The sequence below is a fragment of the Diorhabda sublineata genome, chromosome 4, assembly GCF_026230105.1.
Source record: "Diorhabda sublineata isolate icDioSubl1.1 chromosome 4, icDioSubl1.1, whole genome shotgun sequence".
In the NCBI taxonomy this organism is placed as follows: Eukaryota; Metazoa; Arthropoda; class Insecta; order Coleoptera; family Chrysomelidae; genus Diorhabda; species Diorhabda sublineata.
Genome location: NC_079477.1, coordinates 26117631 through 26139037, shown reverse-complemented (window position 1 = coordinate 26139037; position 21407 = coordinate 26117631). Strand labels below are relative to the sequence as shown.

General features: G+C 33.6%; 1 protein-coding gene across 1 annotated transcript in view; it reads left to right on the top strand.

Moving 5' to 3' along the window:
- LOC130443238 (Krueppel-like factor 12) overlaps positions 1-21407 on the top strand; it is a 213589-nt gene that overhangs the window by 79580 nt on the left and 112602 nt on the right. Inside the window, exon 3 of the mRNA XM_056777769.1 lies at positions 7706-7783. Coding sequence (XP_056633747.1) covers positions 7706-7783 — 78 coding nt within the window. The remainder of the gene's footprint in view (positions 1-7705; positions 7784-21407) is intronic.

The following is a 21407-nucleotide window of genomic DNA, read 5'->3' as shown; positions in this document are numbered from 1 at the left end:
AGTAAAATCTATCGATGAATGACCTCGTTACGTTTTTGGTGCGCACCCTATGATGCGCAACTTTCTAATTTGTCAGCGTCAACATACTTATATTGCTGTCATTGGGAAGTTTTAATTTTTATCATTGTGTTCCGCTAAAGTGAACTGAAAGTATTTTCAAATAACTATGGCAGAAAGAGGTGTAGTTTATATTGCCGGAACATCTAACAAACACGTGGTTGCAAGGTACGTTATAATTCATGTATTATATGTATGAGCATGTGCAATTTGTATTCATTAAATATTTTAATATTTATCGATGTAGTTCATATAAATATATATTTGAAAACAACACATAAAATTAGATAATCAACCCAATATGAATTATCGAGCACATCTGAAATTGACTATTGTAAAAAGTTTAATGTAAAATATTTCGTCGATTAGTTATAATAAATGTATATGAAATGAATAAATTGAATAAATATATATTTATATATGTATATTATTTTCATTAATTAACAAATTTACCCTTTTATACAGTATTAATCTTTTTTAAGTTAAATAAACTCTTTTTGCGTCTGGTTAGACTATCGAACTTAAGGAGTAAACTCCAGTCGTGCGTCGGAGCTGACACACACAATTTTTTTTTGTTAATCCACACAAAAAAACAAACATTTTGCAAAAAAAAATGAGAAATGTTTGTTTATTCATATTTTATCTCTAACAGTCAACCCTAGTAAGATACCATTTTTTTTTAATTGTGAAAATTTTAAATTTTTTAAAGTTTACTTTTAATATTGTACACTTGATTACAATAAGTGATTTTAAGAATGTTTTTGTTCATATAACTTTAATCATTACTTAATAAAATAGGTACAAACGATTATAGGTGAGAAAAGGTCAATTTTAAGAGAAATTATTAATATTTTTAATTGTAAAAACATGATTAATCAACATTTTTGTACAATTTTTTTTCAATTTGTCCGTTTTTTTTTGTGTAGATTATGAAAAAAAAATATAACAACTTCATTTGATTATTTGGAGTCAACAATTATACGTGAATTAGTGCATTTTCATGAACATCTAAAGCCCTGAAACTAATATAAGTTTTCGTTTTTTTATTCCCATAATATCCTTCGTAAATGCGCTGTAAAAACTAAGATTTAAAAAAAATTTCTAAAGCCAAAAAACGAGGGGACCGCAAAAGTATAGAATTACCCAATTTATGTTACTAATAGTACTTCAGTTTTGAGATATATAAATAAAAACAAATATATCTAATTGGATAAGGCTTTATTGTTTTTCAAAATATTCTCTATCAAGATACACAATACACTTTTGCATTTTTCCCATTCCGATTAAGGTACCTCCAAAAGTGTGATTTGAACGCATCAAGCGCGTCTTTAGGTGTAGAAAATCGTTGACCTTGCAATTTATTTTACCCAACAAGAACTGTACGATTTTTCTTCTTTTTGATAGCCAACTAATGCCCAAGTATGCCTCAATCTCACGGTATATCTCAAGACGATCTTGCAATATCATATAAGCAAAGCATCGATGTTTTCTGGCACAACAGCCGATTTTGGACGAACTTCACGAAATTATCCTGTAGCGAAGTTCGACCACGATACAATCGACTAAACACGGTTGCTCGAGATGGCGCTTCGTCACCAAAAGTCACCATGATGACTTGACTTGACTCGAAAGTCAAGTATGACAACACGTTGTCAATGTCAGATTTGACATATTCACATCAGTGTTGCAATTTTTTTGTAAATGCCGTATCGATCAAATTCGTTCATTTTGTTTTTTTTTTATGATCATTTTACTTACTAAAAAATATTCATAATGTACCAAATTTCTATCACATCAATCAAATGTAACATGGTGTATATAAGAATTGTTAGATATTGTACTAGAACCGTCTCTGTCGGAGGAAAAAATTACAAAAGCTTTATATGAATTGTTGATTATTGAATTACTTCGGTTATCTGATTTCTTGAATAATTCCATGCTAAATTTTCATTATGACTCAATCAATCTTATTGTATAATAAGGTGAGGCAGAAATGTTACATATTTACGTTAATTTTCTTACAAAAGGTGTTAACGCAACTGCTAATAAGGCGCATTTTAAATTTTACATAAATAAACACAAGAAAATCATGAATATTCAAATAGTAACTTAATATTTCGCTATTACAAACGTTTCATTTACAAGTTTTAAATTTCATTTTATATTATTATAACTCAGATATTTCTTATAAATACAAATTAATACGTGTACTAATTCGTACCCCTCTGATGCAGAAAATTAAGGATTTCTTACATCATCCGCTATATACACCTGATTTGGTTCTCTCTGATTACTTTATATTCCTAAACTTAAAAAATTGGCTTGGAGGGAGACAATCTCAGACAAATGAAGACGCGATGGCAGAGGCAAACGTCAAAGAACAAATATCCAGTTTTCATTTGAAAAACGTTCTTTTTAGTATATAAAGGTTGAAAATTCTGCGCAATAGAAGTAAAGGAACAGTCCACAATATTCCAGAGTATTCGAAAATATACCACAATATTCAAAAACATGAAAAAGTTGTCAGTATGTAGCCGAAAAGGATAATTTTTAACACATAAGGACTGAACGTTTCTCTTTCAAAACATTTATACAACAATCCAGAACATTCGAGATTATTTGAGAACATTCCACAACATTCAAGAACAATTTGGTATGTTGTTCTACTTTCTGTCCATGGAAAAGTTGTCAGTATTTAGCTGAAAAGTATAATTCTAATACATAAGGACTGAACGTTTCGCTTTCAAAAAAATTATACACCAATCCAGAACATTCGAGATTATTTGGGAACATTCCACAACTTTCAAGAACAATTTGGTATGTTGTTCTACCTTCTTTCCATGAAAAAGTTGTCAGTATTTAGCCGAAAAGAATAATTTTTAACACATAAGGACTGAACGTTTCGCTTTCAAAACATTTATACAACAATCCAGAACATTCGAGATTATTTGAGAACATTCCACAACATTCAAGAACAATTTGGTATGTTGTTCTTCTTTCTGTCCATGAAAAAGTTGTCAGTATTTAGCCGAAAAGAATAATTTTTAATACATAAGGACTGAACGTTTCGCTTTCAAAAAATTTATACAACAATTTAGAACATTCGAGATTATTTGAGAACATTCCACAACATTCAAGAACAATTTGGTATGTTGTTCTTCTTTCTGTCCATGGAAAAGTTGTCAGTATTTAGCTGAAAAGTATAATTCTAAGACATAAGGACTGAACGTTTCGCTTGCAAAAAATTTATACACCAATCCAGAACATTCGAGATTATTTGGGAACATTCCACAACATTCAAGAACAATTTGGTATGTTGTTCTTCTTTCTGTCCATGGAAAAGTTGTCAGTATTTAGCCGAAAAGAATAATTTTTAATACATAAGGACTGAACGTTTCGCTTTCAAAAAATTTATACAACAATTTAGAACATTCGAGATTATTTGAGAACATTCCACAACATTCAAGAACAATTTGGTATGTTGTTCTTCTTTCTGTCCATGGAAAAGTTGTCAGTATTTAGCTGAAAAGTATAATTCTAAGACATAAGGACTGAACGTTTCGCTTGCAAAAAATTTATACACCAATCCAGAACATTCGAGATTATTTGGGAACATTCCACAACTTTCAAGAACAATTTGGTATGTTTTTCTACCTTCTTTCCATGAAAAAGTTGTCAGTATTTAGCAGAAAAGAATAATTTTTTACACATAAGGACTGAACGTTTCGCTTTCAAAACATTTATACAACAATTTAGAACATTCGAGATTATTAGAGAACATTCCACAACTTTCAAGAATAATTTGGTATGTTGTTCTACCTTCTTTCCATGAAAAAGTTGTCAGTATTTAGCCGAAAAGAATAATTTTTAACACATTAGGACTGAACGTTTCGCTTTCAAAACATTTATACAACAATTTAGAACATTCGAGATTATTTGGGAACATTCCACAACTTTCAAGAACAATTTGGTATGTTGTTCTACCTTCTTTCCATGAAAAAGTTGTCAGTATTTAGCCGAAAAGAATAATTTTTAATACATAAGGACTGAACGTTTCGCTTTCAAAAAATTTATACAACAATCCAGAACATTCGAGATTATTTGAGAATATTCCACAACATTCAAGAACAATTTGGTATGTTGTTCTTCTTTCTGTCCATGGAAAAGTTGTCAGTATTTAGCTGAAAAGTATAATTCTAAGACATAAGGACTGAACGTTTCGCTTGCAAAAAATTTATACACCAATCCAGAACATTCGAGATTATTTGGGAACATTCCACAACTTTCAAGAACAATTTGGTATGTTGTTCTACCTTCTTTCCATGAAAAAGTTGTCAGTATTTAGCCGAAAAGAATAATTTTTAATACATAAGGACTGAACGTTTCGCTTTCAAAAAATTTATACAACAATCCAGAACATTCGAGATTATTTGGGAACATTCCACAACATTCAAGAACAATTTGGTATGTTGTTCTTCTTTCTGTCCATGGAAAAGTTGTCAGTATTTAGCTGAAAAGTATAATTCTAAGACATAAGGACTGAACGTTTCGCTTGCAAAAAATTTATACACCAATCCAGAACATTCGAGATTATTTGAGAACATTCCACAACATTCAAGAACAATTTGGTATGTTGTTCTTCTTTCTGTCCATGGAAAAGTTGTCAGTATTTAGCTGAAAAGTATAATTCTAAGACATAAGGACTGAACGTTTCGCTTGCAAAAAATTTATACACCAATCCAGAACATTCGAGATTATTTGGGAACATTCCACAACTTTCAAGAACAATTTGGTATGTTGTTCTACCTTCTTTCCATGAAAAAGTTGTCAGTATTTAGCCGAAAAGAATAATTTTCAATACATAAGGACTGAACGTTTCGCTTTCAAAAAATTTATACAACAATCCAGAACATTCGAGATTATTTGGGAACATTCCACAACATTCAAGAACAATTTGGTATGTTGTTCTTCTTTCTGTCCATGGAAAAGTTGTCAGTATTTAGCTGAAAAGTATAATTCTAAGACATAAGGACTGAACGTTTCGCTTGCAAAAAATTTATACACCAATCCAGAACATTCGAGATTATTTGAGAACATTCCACAACATTCAAGAACAATTTGGTATGTTGTTCTTCTTTCTGTCCATGGAAAAGTTGTCAGTATTTAGCTGAAAAGTATAATTCTAAGACATAAGGACTGAACGTTTCGCTTGCAAAAAATTTATACACCAATCCAGAACATTCGAGATTATTTGGGAACATTCCACAACTTTCAAGAACAATTTGGTATGTTGTTCTACCTTCTTTCCATGAAAAAGTTGTCAGTATTTAGCCGAAAAGAATAATTTTTAATACATAAGGACTGAACGTTTCGCTTTCAAAAAATTTATACAACAATCCAGAACATTCGAGATTATTTGGGAACATTCCACAACATTCAAGAACAATTTGGTATGTTGTTCTTCTTTCTGTCCATGGAAAAGTTGTCAGTATTTAGCTGAAAAGTATAATTCTAAGACATAAGGACTGAACGTTTCGCTTGCATAAAATTTATACACCAATCCAGAACATTCGAGATTATTTGGGAACATTCCACAACTTTCAAGAACAATTTGGTATGTTGTTCTACCTTCTTTCCATGAAAAAGTTGTCAGTATTTAGCCGAAAAGAATAATTTTTAATACATAAGGACTGAACGTTTCGCTTTCAAAAAATTTATACAACAATCCAGAACATTCGAGATTATTTGGGAACATTCCACAACATTCAAGAACAATTTGGTATGTTGTTCTTCTTTCTGTCCATGGAAAAGTTGTCAGTATTTAGCTGAAAAGTATAATTCTAAGACATAAGGACTGAACGTTTCGCTTGCAAAAAATTTATACACCAATCCAGAACATTCGAGATTATTTGGGAACATTCCACAACTTTCAAGAACAATTTGGTATGTTGTTGTACCTTCTTTCCATGAAAAAGTTGTCAGTATTTAGCCGAAAAGAATAATTTTTAACACATAAGGACTGAACGTTTCGCTTTCAAACCATTTATACAACAATCCAGAACATTCGAGATTATTAGAGAACATTCCACAATTTTCAAGAATAATTTGGTATGTTGTTCTACCTTCTTTCCATGAAAAAGTTGTCAGTATTTAGCTGAAAAGTATAATTCTAAGACATAAGGACTGAACGTTTCGCTTGCAAAAAATTTATACACCAATCCAGAACATTCGAGATTATTTGGGAACATTCCACAACTTTCAAGAACAATTTGGTATGTTGTTCTACCTTCTTTCCATGAAAAAGTTGTCAGTATTTAGCCGAAAAGAATAATTTTTAACACATAAGGACTGAACGTTTCGCTTTCAAAACATTTATACAACAATCCAGAACATTCGAGATTATTTGAGAACATTCCACAACATTCAAGAACAATTTGGTATGTTGTTCTACTTTCCTTCAATGAGAAAGGTTCCATTTTTCACCTGAACAGGGTACTTTTCAAGATATAAGAGCTTAAATTTTCGCTGGATATATATACAACAATCTAGAACATTCAAGAGTAGTCGAGAACGTTCCATAATATTCTAGAAGACTTCGAATCGTTGTTCTACCTTCCGTTCATGAGAATGTTAGTGGTTTTCACCTGAAGAGCCTGCTTTTAAAGATATAAGGAAATTTTGCCATATAGAAATTTGTAGAACAATCCAGAATCTTAAAGAATATTCGAGAACATTCCACAATATTGTTGTCGTCTAAGAAAAATGTTACATTTTTTATACAAAAAAAAAGAGCTAAAAATTTCGCTATCTTCACATTTCTACTTTCTGTTCATGAAGAAAGTTCCAGTGTTTACTGGAAAAATAATGCAAGTTGTAGTCTATTGAAACTTTCATTACATTCTAGTTGTATTCGAAAATATACCATTTAATTCCATAATATTTTGGAATGCTGTTATAACATCCAAAAAGAAGGTTCCCGTTTTCACCTGAGGTATACTTCCGAATGAACTCCTTGAGTGTTGTCGCGTAACCCAAATGCATCTTTAAGATTTCCAGAATATCTTAAAAACATCGGTGTTTACGTCTTCCAAGCAACGGACTCTCGTGCGCTTCTCGTCTAATTCAGAAGTTCTCAAACTTTTTTCTCGTAAATAATTTTCAAAATACTTAATAGTTTTAGTTGATAGATTTACATAATATTCCCAACTCGTAAAATAATCAGATCTTACTATGGAAATTCAAGTACACTCCTGTTGTAGAGCTTCCCGTGGACCCTAGGACCACTTTGGGAATCACTGGTCTAATTATTATATGATCTCGGTTGAAATGGGTTCGTCGCGATGTTACCGGCTGGCACGAACGTTGCTCTGGGTACTTAGTTGAAAGAATAAAGATGAGCTTAACCAAAATCGGTAACTATGTTGAAGAAAACGAATTAACCTGATGCTAGCAAATCAAAAAATATATATATATTTACTACAATACAAAATAATCAATAATTTTTCTGATAATTCAAAAGGCGGATTTAATTTAATTACCAGACGTATGAAAAGAATGTTTCATTTTTTAGATGGCGTTGTTACTTGCTTATTTAAATTTTTTGTGCTGGAAACGTCATCTGTTACAATAAATTGATCCTTATTTTCAGGACGAATGTCGCTCGGACCTCAACAGGTACATAGGGGCTCCGAGACCGGGAGTACCTTTGTCACCAACAGCTCCAGAGGTAAGTCGATCTTGTTTTTAATAAAATCAAAGAGAAACGTCCGGCTAATTAATTATCATCAATCAGTATTACGCTATTTGTTATGAATTTGTACTAAACACACTCTGGTAATATCGGGAATAAGGGTAACCCAAAAAACCAGTCTATTATTTTTCAACGACCTTTAACTGTCTAGGAATAACGTTGGGATAAACAAGCAGAAATAGGATAAAGGCAAGGGTACAAAAAAGTTATCAAGCTAATGAAAAAACAGAAACCTATTGAAAAACAAAGACATAACCAAACAAAACAAAATAAAAATATTCAAAATCCTAATAAGACCAGTAATCACGTATGCGATGGAAACAAACATACATAAAAGCACAAAGACTCTAATGGGCTGGGCATATAATGAGAAGAAACCCAACTGAAACGATCAAAAGAATAACGTAATGGATCGATTCCATTGTTGCCAAGGAGAAGAAGCAGGCCGAGAAAGACTTGGAGAAACGAAATAAAAGAGGACATAAGAGCACTTAATATAGAGAACTGAAGGGCAAAATGCCGGAACCGGAAATAATGGAAAATAATGACAAAAAGCAGCCAAGACAAACGATAAACTATAAAGAAAACACAAATAGAAAACGAGGAGTAATTCACCTCGAAAAAGCGCTAAAAGCGATAGCCATAATACAAAGGATTGAAAGGCTTAATGATGATTATGATGATTGTGATGATGATGATGATGAGGGATAATAGTGGGGAATGTTAATCTCCTCCAAACGTTGCTACTTCTACTATTTATAGTTAGAACTTTCTTGAGCAAGGATGTGCTGAATGTTTCTGAAAAATGAATGATAGCACCACTAAAAATATATTCAAAATACGATAAGAAAAATGAAAGTGGTAAAAAACATAATATATGCCATTTTTCTTTGAGAAAAGCAAGATTTTTATGAAAATAAACAATAAACAGAATGACAGGGTTGATCTACATTTCATTACTTTTTCACGCCAATACGAAGTCTGGCTATTAAATAACGAGACTAGTTACGAATAAGGGTTTTATTATAAAAATTATTCTACATTCGAATGCTCCCCTTCAAACCCCTCGCCACATACCTTTGCAAACGTTTTTTCCATTGATCGAAGCAGTGTTGGAAGTCTTCTTTGGTTAGGGTCTTTGGGAGCTCTGCCGTTTTTTGCTTTACCACTTCCATCGACTCAAATTGGGTCCCTTTCAAAGCAGATTTTTTTCTAACCTTTCAAGGAAATCCGAGCAGACCCGTTGACGAAAGAGCTATTGGTCAGGAGTCAGATTTTTTGTCACCAACTTCACACAGACAAAAGTTTACAGTCTCGGCAATAATCCGGATGCTCATTCGACGATCTGCACGCACAATTTGGTTGATTTTGGTCCCTGTTTCCGGAGTTGAAACAGTCACAGGACGAAATGGGCGCTGCTCATCTTCAGTGCTCTCTCGGCCGTCACCAAAGCGCTTACACCACTCAAAAACACGAGCACGAGATAGAGAATTATCCCCATAGAACTCTTGCAGCAATTTATAGCACTCAGTCGGAGATTTTTCAATTTAACTAGAAATTTAAGATGGATACGCTGCTCCTGGTTTTCGGTACGAGAAAAAACACATTCGTTTCAAACCGCTACTGCATAAATACCATAATAATGACGGAAACGTGTTTTGCGACGTGCATAGATAAGATATCTAGATACCCACCGCACTACTTGTTTTTTACCCCACCTGTCTAGTCTAGGGCGCCCTCTAGACGGGCAGTCTCGTTATTTAATAGCCAGACCTCGTACATTTCATATTTGATTAGGTTAGGTTGGGTTAAGTTTAGTTAGGTTGCAAATTGATTTTATCGTGTGAATTTAGAAACATTTGCGCTGATAAAGGAAAGTGCCATGCCATGACAGGAATGATTTCACTTAAATGAAGCATTGTATTTCAAAAAACTATTATTATTATTTATCAGGTTATGTAATAAATTCAGATTCAAAAGAAAAGAAAACTATCGTGATAACACTATTTCATCTTTTTCTTCGGGGACTGTCCACTTGTGGTTTTGTGGGTGCTTCTCTATGAAACTGTGTGCACAGGTTCTTTATTTTTTTCTTTAAAGTTCCCACACAAACTTTTCAAAATACCCAACTTTTTCCTATTATCCTTGAAATCTCTTAAACGGTGATTTCAAATCGTTATTTCGGTAATTTTATTTGAAAATTACAATTTTTTCGTTTGATCATTACATTACTACATAAATGACGATGATGCCTTGATATAAGTCCCTCTTAAGGCGAAGAAAGCGAAGAAGACAACACCGAAAATAAAGTTATAAAATGGTTTGAACACACGTGGACGTACAAAATAGGATAGGTTAAAAGATGTACAAAAAATTTGTAGTTATCTTTCAAATATATCATTATTTAAAAGATGTATCTATTAACGGTACTATAAACTTCAGTCTTTCCGTTTGACTAATAACATCTCTTAGCGAAATGTTTTATCTTATTTTTAATAACAACAGTCATTAGAAACAGCTTAATATAGACGCGGGAGATTTATATTTATTCAACACTTGAAATTTTTACCCAGACGAAAATATGTACGTATCTTATAAAACCATTCACTCAACCACCTGTTACTTTGAAAAGGCCTACGTTTAGTATACAGGGAGAAATATAATGTTCTATTCAACCCAGTAACTTCCAATCTATAAGTTTAGATTTCAATCCAAATATTTCACTGAATTCATAATTTATTAGATTCATTTGTATAATACGATAATACGATATTTTTTAAGTAAGTACCGTTTTGAGATTCCGCCGCCGCAACCTCAAGGTCGGCGTTCCGCACATGCACGCTAGTTACGCCATTACAGTCTGATTCTTCATTCTGTACGTTGTTTACTGAGTGTTTAAGATGCCTCTGACAATCGCGAGTCCCGTGGATTGTGAAGTACGGGCTGTTATAAGATTTCTTAGTGCTAAAGGCGTAAAATCGATCGATAATCATCGTGAGATCTGTGAAGAAGAAGAAACAACAATCCATGAAATGGCGACATTTATCATCACCCAAAAAAGTGAAGTTTAAGCCAACAATTCCTGCCCGGAAAATCATGTGCACAGTTTTTTGGGACAGAAAAGGAGTATTGCTAGTGGAGTTTCGGCCTCGTATTGAGACAATCAATGCAGCGTCTTATTGTGAGACATTGAACAATCTGAGTCGTGGAATCCAAAACAAAAGACGTGGCAAGTTGAGTAAAGGTATCGTTTTGTTGCATGACAATGCCCGTCCACATGTGGCTAATCGGACCAAAGGTCTCATCAAATCTTTTCAATGGGAAACTCTAGATCATCCTTCCTACAGCCCTGATCTGGCGCCCAGCGACTACCATTTGTTCCTGCACTTGAAGAAACTCCTGGGCGGTCAGCGTCTTCAAGACGATAACGAAGTCAAAACAGTTTTGATACAGTGGTTAACAAGAAGTCAGGTGGCAGAATTTTATGAGGAGGGTATTCAAAAATTGGTGACACGTTATGACAAGTGCCTCAATATTCACGGAAATTGTGTAGAAAAGTAGATTAAGGTACAGGCTTTCATGTAAAAATAAATATATAAAAATATCTTTGTACTTCTTTTTTTAATTTCAAAATAATTTTTTTCTTTGGAGTGATTTGGAATAAAATGTTATGGAAATTCCGTTAATCACATGTTTGTCTTTATGATCTTTTCTTCATTTGTCTGAAATCCCTTTCCGTCGTATCGTTTTCTTTATGTTTAGGAAGAGAAAGTAAAGGAACCAGATCAGATAAATGGAGCGAATGATGTAATAAATCAGAAAATATTTCGTCTAATTTTTGTGCATATAGTAGATCATAAGGCAAGTTATGAAAGAGGAAAACCACTTGCAAGTTATTCCAAGGGACGAAGCACTGTAATGATAATATTTATATAACTTTTTCTCTGTTTCTTTGATTGTTTTTTTACGCTAGAAATTATGTTTAATTAATAGTTATAATTATTTTATTATGACAAATGCCTTTATGACAAGCGTGTGAGTGAAACGTTGTGAAGAACTTTCTGAAAATGGGAAAAATTGAGTATCAAGCTGTCATTGATTTTTTCTGCACATGAAGATAACTCCACAATCAAAGAGAACAACGAAGATGGTCCCAGATCTATACAGCATATGTTTCAAGTTTGAAGACGCTACGTTTTTTAATATTCGTTGGGCTAGCAGACATTGTAGGCTTTTTAAAAAGTGTGGTACATCGCATATTAAATGAAAATTTAGATATGAAAAAGCTATGCGCAAGGTGGGTGCCGCGTTTGCTCACAATGGAACAAAAACAGCGTCGTGAAGATCGCCGGCTCCGAAGAAGACAATTCTATCTGCAGGCAAGGTTATGGCGTAGGTTTTTTGGGATGAGCGTGGGATAATTTTAATTAACGACGAGTATTACGCAAACTTATTGCAACGTTTGCACGAAGAAATCAAGCAAAAACGGGCGCATTTGACTGACAAGAGAGTGTTGTTTCATCAAGACAATGCACCAGCTCACATATCCGTTATTGCAATGGCCAAAATTGATGAATTGAAGTTTAATTTCCTACCGCATACACCCTATTCGCCGGATTTAGCCCCCTCGGATTATTTTCTGATCCCAGATTTGAAAAAATGTCTCGGTGGTCAAATATTTTCAACAATGATGAGGTTATGTCGGCAGGTAATGGTTATTTTCAGGAGCTTGACGATTTTTATTATAAAAATGGTATCGAACTTATTGAACATCGTTGGGAAGTGTTTAGGTGGCCCGGTACTCCAGCTGAATTTAAACGGCCACGTCATCAGTCAACCTGATACGAGATTTCGGGAGAACTGAGAACTGAGACTCAGTCTTAATCGCTATAAAAAAAATACCTGAATACTTTGCGCAATTATCATGTCTAATGAAAAATTTGCAAATATAATTAGATTGTCGGTTAGTTATACCAATCCTCAGAAGAGTTGTCGTAAGAAAATTAATTTCTTTAGGGATTTCTTGTTCCCATTGGAATAATTTTAAAATCTAGTTACGTCAACTTTTAACCGATAGTTCCAATCTAATTACACACATTTTTTTATATGAAAAAAGGAAGAATTTTTCGAATTTGTACTTGTTTATAACCCATTTTGGATACGGTTTCTTACATCATCGATATAATTATTTGAATTATTCAAGGAGAATATTCTGTCGTAGCATATTTGTTCTGATTTCTATTTTTAAATAGTATTTTCGCTTTAGTTATACATAAAATACTGAGATTTTGATACTGAACTATGAAGTACGTGAATTATGTTACTAATAATGATATTGATTTCATCAAAAATGATTTTTAAACGACGCCATCTGAAAGTTGTTCGTTCTGTATTCATTAACATACCGAAAGTTGCGTTTTGAGTGTTCCATGTAGTGAAAATGACAGCAAAACCCTATCGGGACGCTCTGGAGTAGGCAACTTTAACTTCTTTAAATGTGACTTTAGCCACTTCAATGTTGACAGTTGACAGTTTCACTTCGATGATTTTGCTTAACCTTAAATTTTTAATTTTCTGAAATTATTTGTTTTATCCGAAGTTTTGTCTAAATTAATGAATAACAATGAATGATGATGAAACAGAAAACATCAGCGATGAAGAGTTACTCGAATCCACTCCACTTGATCTCACCGAAGAAAGCAATGCGGCCGTTCTTAATTAGTTGTCGGATAAATCTAATGCAAGGTACGAAAAACAGTACGAGCTCTTTATGAAATGGTGTCACCAGAAAAAATTATAAATAAAATGTTTATAATTCTCTATTATTTATTTTCTTTCATCAGTGTAATTGAAAAAGTTTTGGATCTTAAGCGTCGTCTAAAAAATGTTGTGTACATCGCGGCTAAAATGCTACTTTGTTGGACGAGTCTGAAAATTGCGAGACGAGCGAAACGAGGCGAGCAACAGACGATTTTCAGTACTTGTCATACAAATAACTATCTTGTATATACAAAAACTTTCATATGCACAAGAAACTGCTCAAAAAAGCTCCAGTTCCATCTCGAGATTTGTTTATGTAAAATTTTGATAAATAACATCAAATACATGATGCAAATTAACCGTCACGTACTTCTTGAATATTAGGTGGGAAAAAACTAAATTACAAGCAATGTATGAATGTCATTTTAATAAATAATTTTTAATTACTTTGTTATTGTAGATCTTCTAAGATTTCTAGGAGAAGTGATTTTCACAAGCCTCTTCTGCAGCAGGTTTACGCCATTTTGCAGTGACCGAAACAACGACAGTCCTTGAGAGCAAGGTCAAAGCGATACGGTGGATTTTTGAGACCTTGATAGAAAAGAAAGTTTCTAATTTTAAATCCCAACTGGACCCGTATAAAGAAACTAGATTCTACAATTTATAATTCAAGTCAGCATAGAGAGCGGCAGAGGTATAGAAAGGAAACAAATCTCCTGGTTGAGGAACATCCGGGATGCATCTATACCATCGAACAATTATTTAGAGAGGCTGAAAACAGGGATCAGCTCGCTATTATGATTGACATCGTCAAGGGGACCTGGTAAAACACAATAATAAGAAGATGGAAGAAACCGCCTCTCCTTTTGATCAATGCTGTTTTATCGATCGTTTGCTCCAATCGCAACATTCGTTAGATAGTGTTACCAAGTAATAAACAAAAACATTCCAATTCCTCCAAACACTAAACATCATTTTACTTCGCAGGCTTACGAATATTTGTTAAGTTTTTTTGGACTCTAATTACGATGTCTTTTTACTCGTACGTGAGGTCCATAAGCTAACATAGAAGAAAAGGTTATAAATATAAAAAACTGTGATTAATTTTACTATATTTTTCACTTTATTTCCAGGCACTGTTCACTCTGATGTCTGACTAAAGTTATAAAGATATGTACACCGTCCAATTTCATCGTCGCTGTTAAATCTTTGACCTCTTGACTCAATCTTAAGCCACATTCGTGTACAGTTGTCTTGGAAAACAAAGCGTTGTGGAGTGGAGAATTGTTCATGAAGAAAACACACATCTCGGCTGATTTCGCCTTACTAAGTCGTGTTCGCGGTTGTATCAGATTCCTTAAATCAACCAAAAAGATACTTTCGCAATCTCAAAATATTGTATCCAACACATTTTTGGGGCTTTTCGTGATCTTTGCTTTTTTTGGCACGGAGTCTCCATTCTGATGCCACTCCATAGAATCTGTTGGACCTTGCACTAGCTTTTGTCATATTTAATTGCTCATGTACGACCCTTGTTTCATAAATGTCTGTCTGTGGCGCAGTTTCTTTTGTTTTTAGGCGCCGGTCACAATTTCTGTGTGACAGGACCTACTGCACGTGGATAATCTTGTAATGATTCTTAACTTAACGATGGACACAATTCACCGTAAACAGCCTCCATTCTGTTTTTGATTTGTGTTGGTGAGAAACTCATTTTGAGAAACTTTTTGAAACAATGATTTAAAGCAGCGAATTGAAACTTTGTGTGAAGCTTGCATAAAGAATTGTGCTAACGTACCTACTATATTTGTAAAAGACATAACCAGTTATGGAGACGTAGAAGACGAGGTAAGAGGACAAGAGATGACAGATGTCTTCTGAACGTAGAAGAAGAAACACTTAAGACAAGAGACGATTATGTGACGTAGATAACATTAACGAATGGGTATAAAAGTCGAATAGACTGGTAAAACTAGCAAATAATAAATCTCCAATTGGAACACGGAGAAGACAGCTGAATTGATTACCTACAGCCAGGATGAGGAAGAACGAACAGGCGTTAGACTTATTATGGAAAAAAAGAAGTAGAAGAAGCACTCTATTAACTGAATTAGGCTAAAAACTCGCAGACTGCCCTTTGTATTTTTACTTTAGAGATATCTATTAGAAGGGAACGAGATAATTTTGAGTTAATTTTGAGATATTATCAAGATATATTCTTTATTAAACAATGGCAATTTCAAAGAAAATATCTATGAAATGATATTCGTAATAAAGTTCAAAAAAAGCGGTCTTCAAGTGCGAATTCTGGTTCTTATTTATTTATAATTTTGTAAACATTATAGAATTATTGATTTGGAACAATTATTAAATTAATAATTTGTTTTTAGAAGTTGAAATTATTCTCTTTTAAGCTCTAATCATTCTAACTACGTAAATTTAACGAAAAACTTCTGAAAAAAACACTTTTTATTAATTTTTTTAACGCCTACCTGGGAAATGATTCTAATTTTTTTAAACATCTATTTTGTACACTTGAAAGTTTGTCAATTGAAAATGCAGATACTGGACTAGACTAATTAATCGACCTAGAATATATAAATCCTTTTGGTTTTCACATCTATTATTTTTGAAAATAATTTATAAAATTGCTATTCAAAATAAATATCTACAATTCCACTTGAACGTACACCTTGTATATATTTATAGGAAGTTCATTAATTTCGGTATCTCATCATTATGTTATACATCGAGCTGTTTACAAAAGAAAGAGAAGAAGAAAAGAGATACTCCATAGATTCTTTATTAATCCCCATGTTCTTTTTTATCGAACTAATTGAGTGGAACAGATTGATGTTACAGCTTTTGATTTATATCGTTTTTATTTTATGTAGAGATTTATAAAATCGATGTATGTAGTTGTTGTTATTAGGCGATGTTTAATATATTGCAATAGGTATTCTTTAATACGAAAAATTTATCTCGTCCGACAGGTGGATCTTACGAGGAGCACAATAAAATGGAGCTGTAGTATCTAATTCATTGAGACCGCAAACGGTTACTTCCAATGGAAACTTTTATTCAAGAGATTGTGAACTAGGACGTATTTTTGTTTATATAACTATCCCTGTTTAACTAGGTGTTAATATTTAACTCCCTTAGTGTCAGACCCGCGATTTGTGACATAATTTTCTTCAATAAATGATTTTGATTTAGTTAATGATGCAATTCGACGTCATTTTCTTGGACTATGTGGTTCCCTTTCATTCTTTCCTATTTTTTGATTTCAATTCCTGAATTCCGCTCACTCTAAGATCTTCCACCACTTCTACGTACCATATTTTTTTGTTGCTCTGAAATCTTTCATTCTCCGTACCTGACCAATCACTCTATTTTTTTTATCTCATTATTTTACTTACTTCTGCTTCTCCAAATAAATTGCATATTTCATTATTTGCTCTTTCTCATCCAAAAGTCTCCCTCTTTTTCACTCCCAGTATCCTCCCGAGTATTTTCCTCTCGTCCTTTTCCATGTTTCTCCTCCACTATTATTGTTTTGTACGGATGTAGCTTCGCTTTCCTGGAGATTCTTTTGGCACTTAGATATTATCGCATGTAGTTCTCCCAATTGTTTACTTCCCTTCTTCGTCCTTCTAGTTTTCCTTCTTTCTCTTCGCCTTCCTTTCTAACCTCCCCAAATATACATCGCTTTCAACTGGTTCTAAGCTATTTACTTTTCCTTCATTCAGTTGTAGTGAAAAACTTCTCACTGCTCTTTTTCTTTGCGGTGTTGTCATTATAATAAACTGTCATGATATTTCCTTGACCTCGTTTTCCGATGTTACAAGGATTACTACATCTTCTGCGTGTGCCAGTAGTTGTATTGGCCTTATTTTGAATTTCCCTGTACTATCCATTCTAATACTATATTGTTTAAATCACGATATTGTTTGGTTTGCCTTTATCTTCGTTTTTGTATGTCCAAGTATCATTTTGGTAAGAGTTATTAGCTTTTTTGGGGTGTTAGGATAGTTCATAATGCTGTACAAATAATTTCATTGCGTTTGTATCAACGTGAAAATATGATCTATGACTGATCGTCCACATTTGAACCCGCTTTGGTAATCGTCTAGTCTTTTAGTTTTCTTTATAATGTCTTCTTTCTAAGGTCTTAGCCATTATTTTGTAGACTGTATCTAGTTTCTGCGTTCATCTTTTCCACGCTACTGGCATTGTCTCTTATTTCCATAAATTACTTATTAAATGATAGATTTTCGTCTTTAGTGTAGTTCCACCGTAGTTGATTAGCTCTGATTCTATTTCGCCTTCTTTAGGGGATTTATCATTCTTTTGCCTCTGTACGCTTTATTCTGTTCCACGCGTCTTCTTCGTTATTCTTCTTTGCTCTTAATACTGTTTTTTGTCTTTATCTGTACCAGTCTATAACATTTTCTGTTTGGCATGTCTAAACACCTCATCTAAATGAATTTCTAATGATATACCACATATAGTATGTTCCGTATTTAATAAAGAAATGGTTAAATACTCTTAAATACGGGAGCGAACTGTTTACTCGGCATCTACCCACCGTGTTACGTTGTGATGGACTGGATTCAGAATAATCAATTCGTAAATGAGAGTATACTAGGGAGAGAACTACTAGAGAAACACTACAAGGAGAAGCGATATCTAATGGAACAAGACGAAGTTTCATCATGGAAAAAGTTTGGTAAAGAACAGGGACTACAACCAATGGCAATACTTTGATTGTATAAAGTAATGGTAATGCCTATCACAATCTACGACTCAATAGTCTGATGATAATCTAAGAACAAGGAAAGAAACGAACAGAAACTCATGAAACTGCATAGTGAACTTCTCAACTTGAATCAAAGCTGCTAGAAAGAGCGCGCAGATCACGTTTTTTTCTCCCAGGTGATTGTTAAAACAGCTTGAATTAGATGTATGATGGATTATCCAATTAGTCGACTTTATTGAGCTGTTGATCAATTTATTACAAGACTATTGTGGAGTATTGAGAGCTTAGCAGTATGTCAAAAATTGTGCTTTAATCCCTGTTTATGTATTAGTGGTATTAATTTCTCACGTTAATCAATTTGGTATTTAATTCAGGAAATATAAAGTAGATTTCTGACGTAAAAAATATAAATCAATTCCTCTTCGGTCGTATTTACATAAAAAAAGTAATTAGACAAATCATCAATCATTAGTTTTTTTATTTCTGGTCTCACGATCATTCTCACCCGACGCATCATCATCCATCAAGTATTGTCACTATTAGCGAACACATGCAATCGAGTCCGTTGAGCCAAATGATCGCACGTAATTCGATATGACATATCTTTCGGATCAGACATGTCGGAATCATTAAGGAAACACGCTATTTATCTACCGGGCGTCTCGAATTTAATGACGTAATTTTTAGAGTTAATTTAATATACGAGGTGAATCCAACATGTGAAATCTGTTACTATTTCTATTAGCGGCAACGCTGCGATCGCATTTGCGAGCTTATGCGGCAGATACTCTGATACAAACAGAAGAAATATACGCCATTTTCCGAAATGGTGCGATCTGTGAAGACCAGCATCGTAGTGGTCGACCAAATGAGGTGACGACTCTAGAAATGCTTAAGAAAATCGACAAAGCTGTATTGGATGATCGTCGTCTGAAAGAGAGCGAGCTAGGAATTTCAAAAAGTGCAGTACATCGCATATTAACTCAAAATATGGACATGAGAAACCCGTGCTCAAGATGGGTACCGCGTTTGCTCAAAATGTAACACAAAAAAACGTCGAGAAGATGTTTCCTTCGAGTGTTTAGCAATGTATGAAACGTGGGTCCATCACTTCACACCCGAAGTAAAAGAATAATCAAAATAGTGGCCTGAAAAGGAAGAATTTGCTCCAAATGAGGCAAAGAACGGTCCATCTGCAGGTAAGGGCATAGCGTCGGTTTTTTTGGGATTCGCGTGGGATAATTTTCATTAACTATCTTGGAAAAAAAACCATCAACCGCGAGTATTATGCAAACTTATTGCAACGTTTGAAGAAGAAGAAAGAATACAATGCACCAGCTAACACATTTGTTATTGCAACGGCCAAAATGAATGAATTAATATTTGAATTGTTGCCTCATGCACCTATTTGCCAGATTTAGCCCCCTCGGATTATTAACCTGTCCCAGATTTGGAAAAATGGCTCGTGGGTTAGGTTAGGTTAGGTGTTCCACAAATTATTATTTCTTCAATTTCAAACTATCAGGTAGATTAATTAATAATAATTGAATTCAATCTATGAATTAATTATCAAGAGTAAGACAAAAATATTCAAATAAATTTATCGATTGACCTTTATATAAGCACCGGCTTACTGTAATATGCAATTCTGTCTAATGTACCGTGGTAATAATCTTTTTAAAAGCAATTTTTAGTTAATAACAGTTACATTATGTGTCATTAAGATCTTTCTTTTCTTCCATTCCTTTTTAGAATGTTTAAAAATACATTAACCCAAACATCCGTTTTACTATGAATAGTTTTTTGATTCCCTTACTGTAAATACACGTTCACGGCATTATTGTAGATTATGGTAATTTTCATCACGAAAAAGTTTTAAACTTTTTTACTATATTTAAAGATGTGCCAAGTCTTGTTTCGAAGTAAATCTTTTCGGACTGCTACTGACGTTGACCCTACATAGTCAGCCATATGGAAAAAATAATGTTTTCTTATACACGGTGTACAACCAAAAACAAAGGCGAAGTGTATAGAGAGTCCAAAATATCACGATTGGGAGTAATTTGACTCTATACCAAGCTACATCTCTGAGGAGTTATAGACCCTGAAAGTTGAGCCGAAAATTTCGAAAAAAAATTTAAACTTCAACTTAAAAATATAAAATTTGGTTTTTAAGGGTTTTAAGTAATTGTGAATGGAAATCGATCGAACAACTTTAGGGGGTTTAGTTAAGGGTGACTCAACAGTAAAATTTGACGGATTTTATTTATCTATCAGTTGATCTTGGGTATTTTTATACCCTGTCCGTTTCGGTTTGTTCTAGAAGTAAATTGTTGACAGAAAAAACTAGCATGAGTATTGTAAGATTGCTGGCTTCTTATTGACACTTTACATCGCTTCAGGACATCGTACAAAACAATCGAGGCATCGTCCTTTCATCAATCGAAAAAAGGTCTGTGAACATCTACTTTAAACTTCACTACAATCCAGCACCCAGTTCTACTACTAACTAACTGTGTGGCAAAAGCTGTCTCAAACTTTTTGATGACTTTGTAGCAGAATTAGTAGCGTAAAATCTTTCTGCCAGCTCCATACTTTTGCTAAGCGCCTCCTAGAGGCTCTCGTCACCAGCTAGTAATGAAAACTTTCGATTTATTACCCGCTAGGTTCACTACAAAAATGACTATGTTAGTTTTTTTTTATTCCAAATGATTGGTTCCGGATCATTCCACCATGCGAGGTTGATATGCAGCAATTAAGAGATAAGATACGTCTTTAAAAAAAGCCACGTTCTTAACAAGCTCTCATTAGTTTCATATGTATGTTTGTAACTGACTTTTTGGCGTCGATTTTGCTCTACTTTGAGTGATCAGATTCAATTCAACTTCTGAATACTCGTTAAAGACTAACGATATTGCAACAATTCAATCAAAATAACTTATTATCCCGATCAGATTATCCAGGATTCATATATTTCTTTTCGTATCTTCTATATAAGGAGTAAGAAAGAGTTAGCGGGTAAGCGCGCAGTCCCGGACCTACAAAATCGAGATGCAACTATCAATACATCTCTACATATTA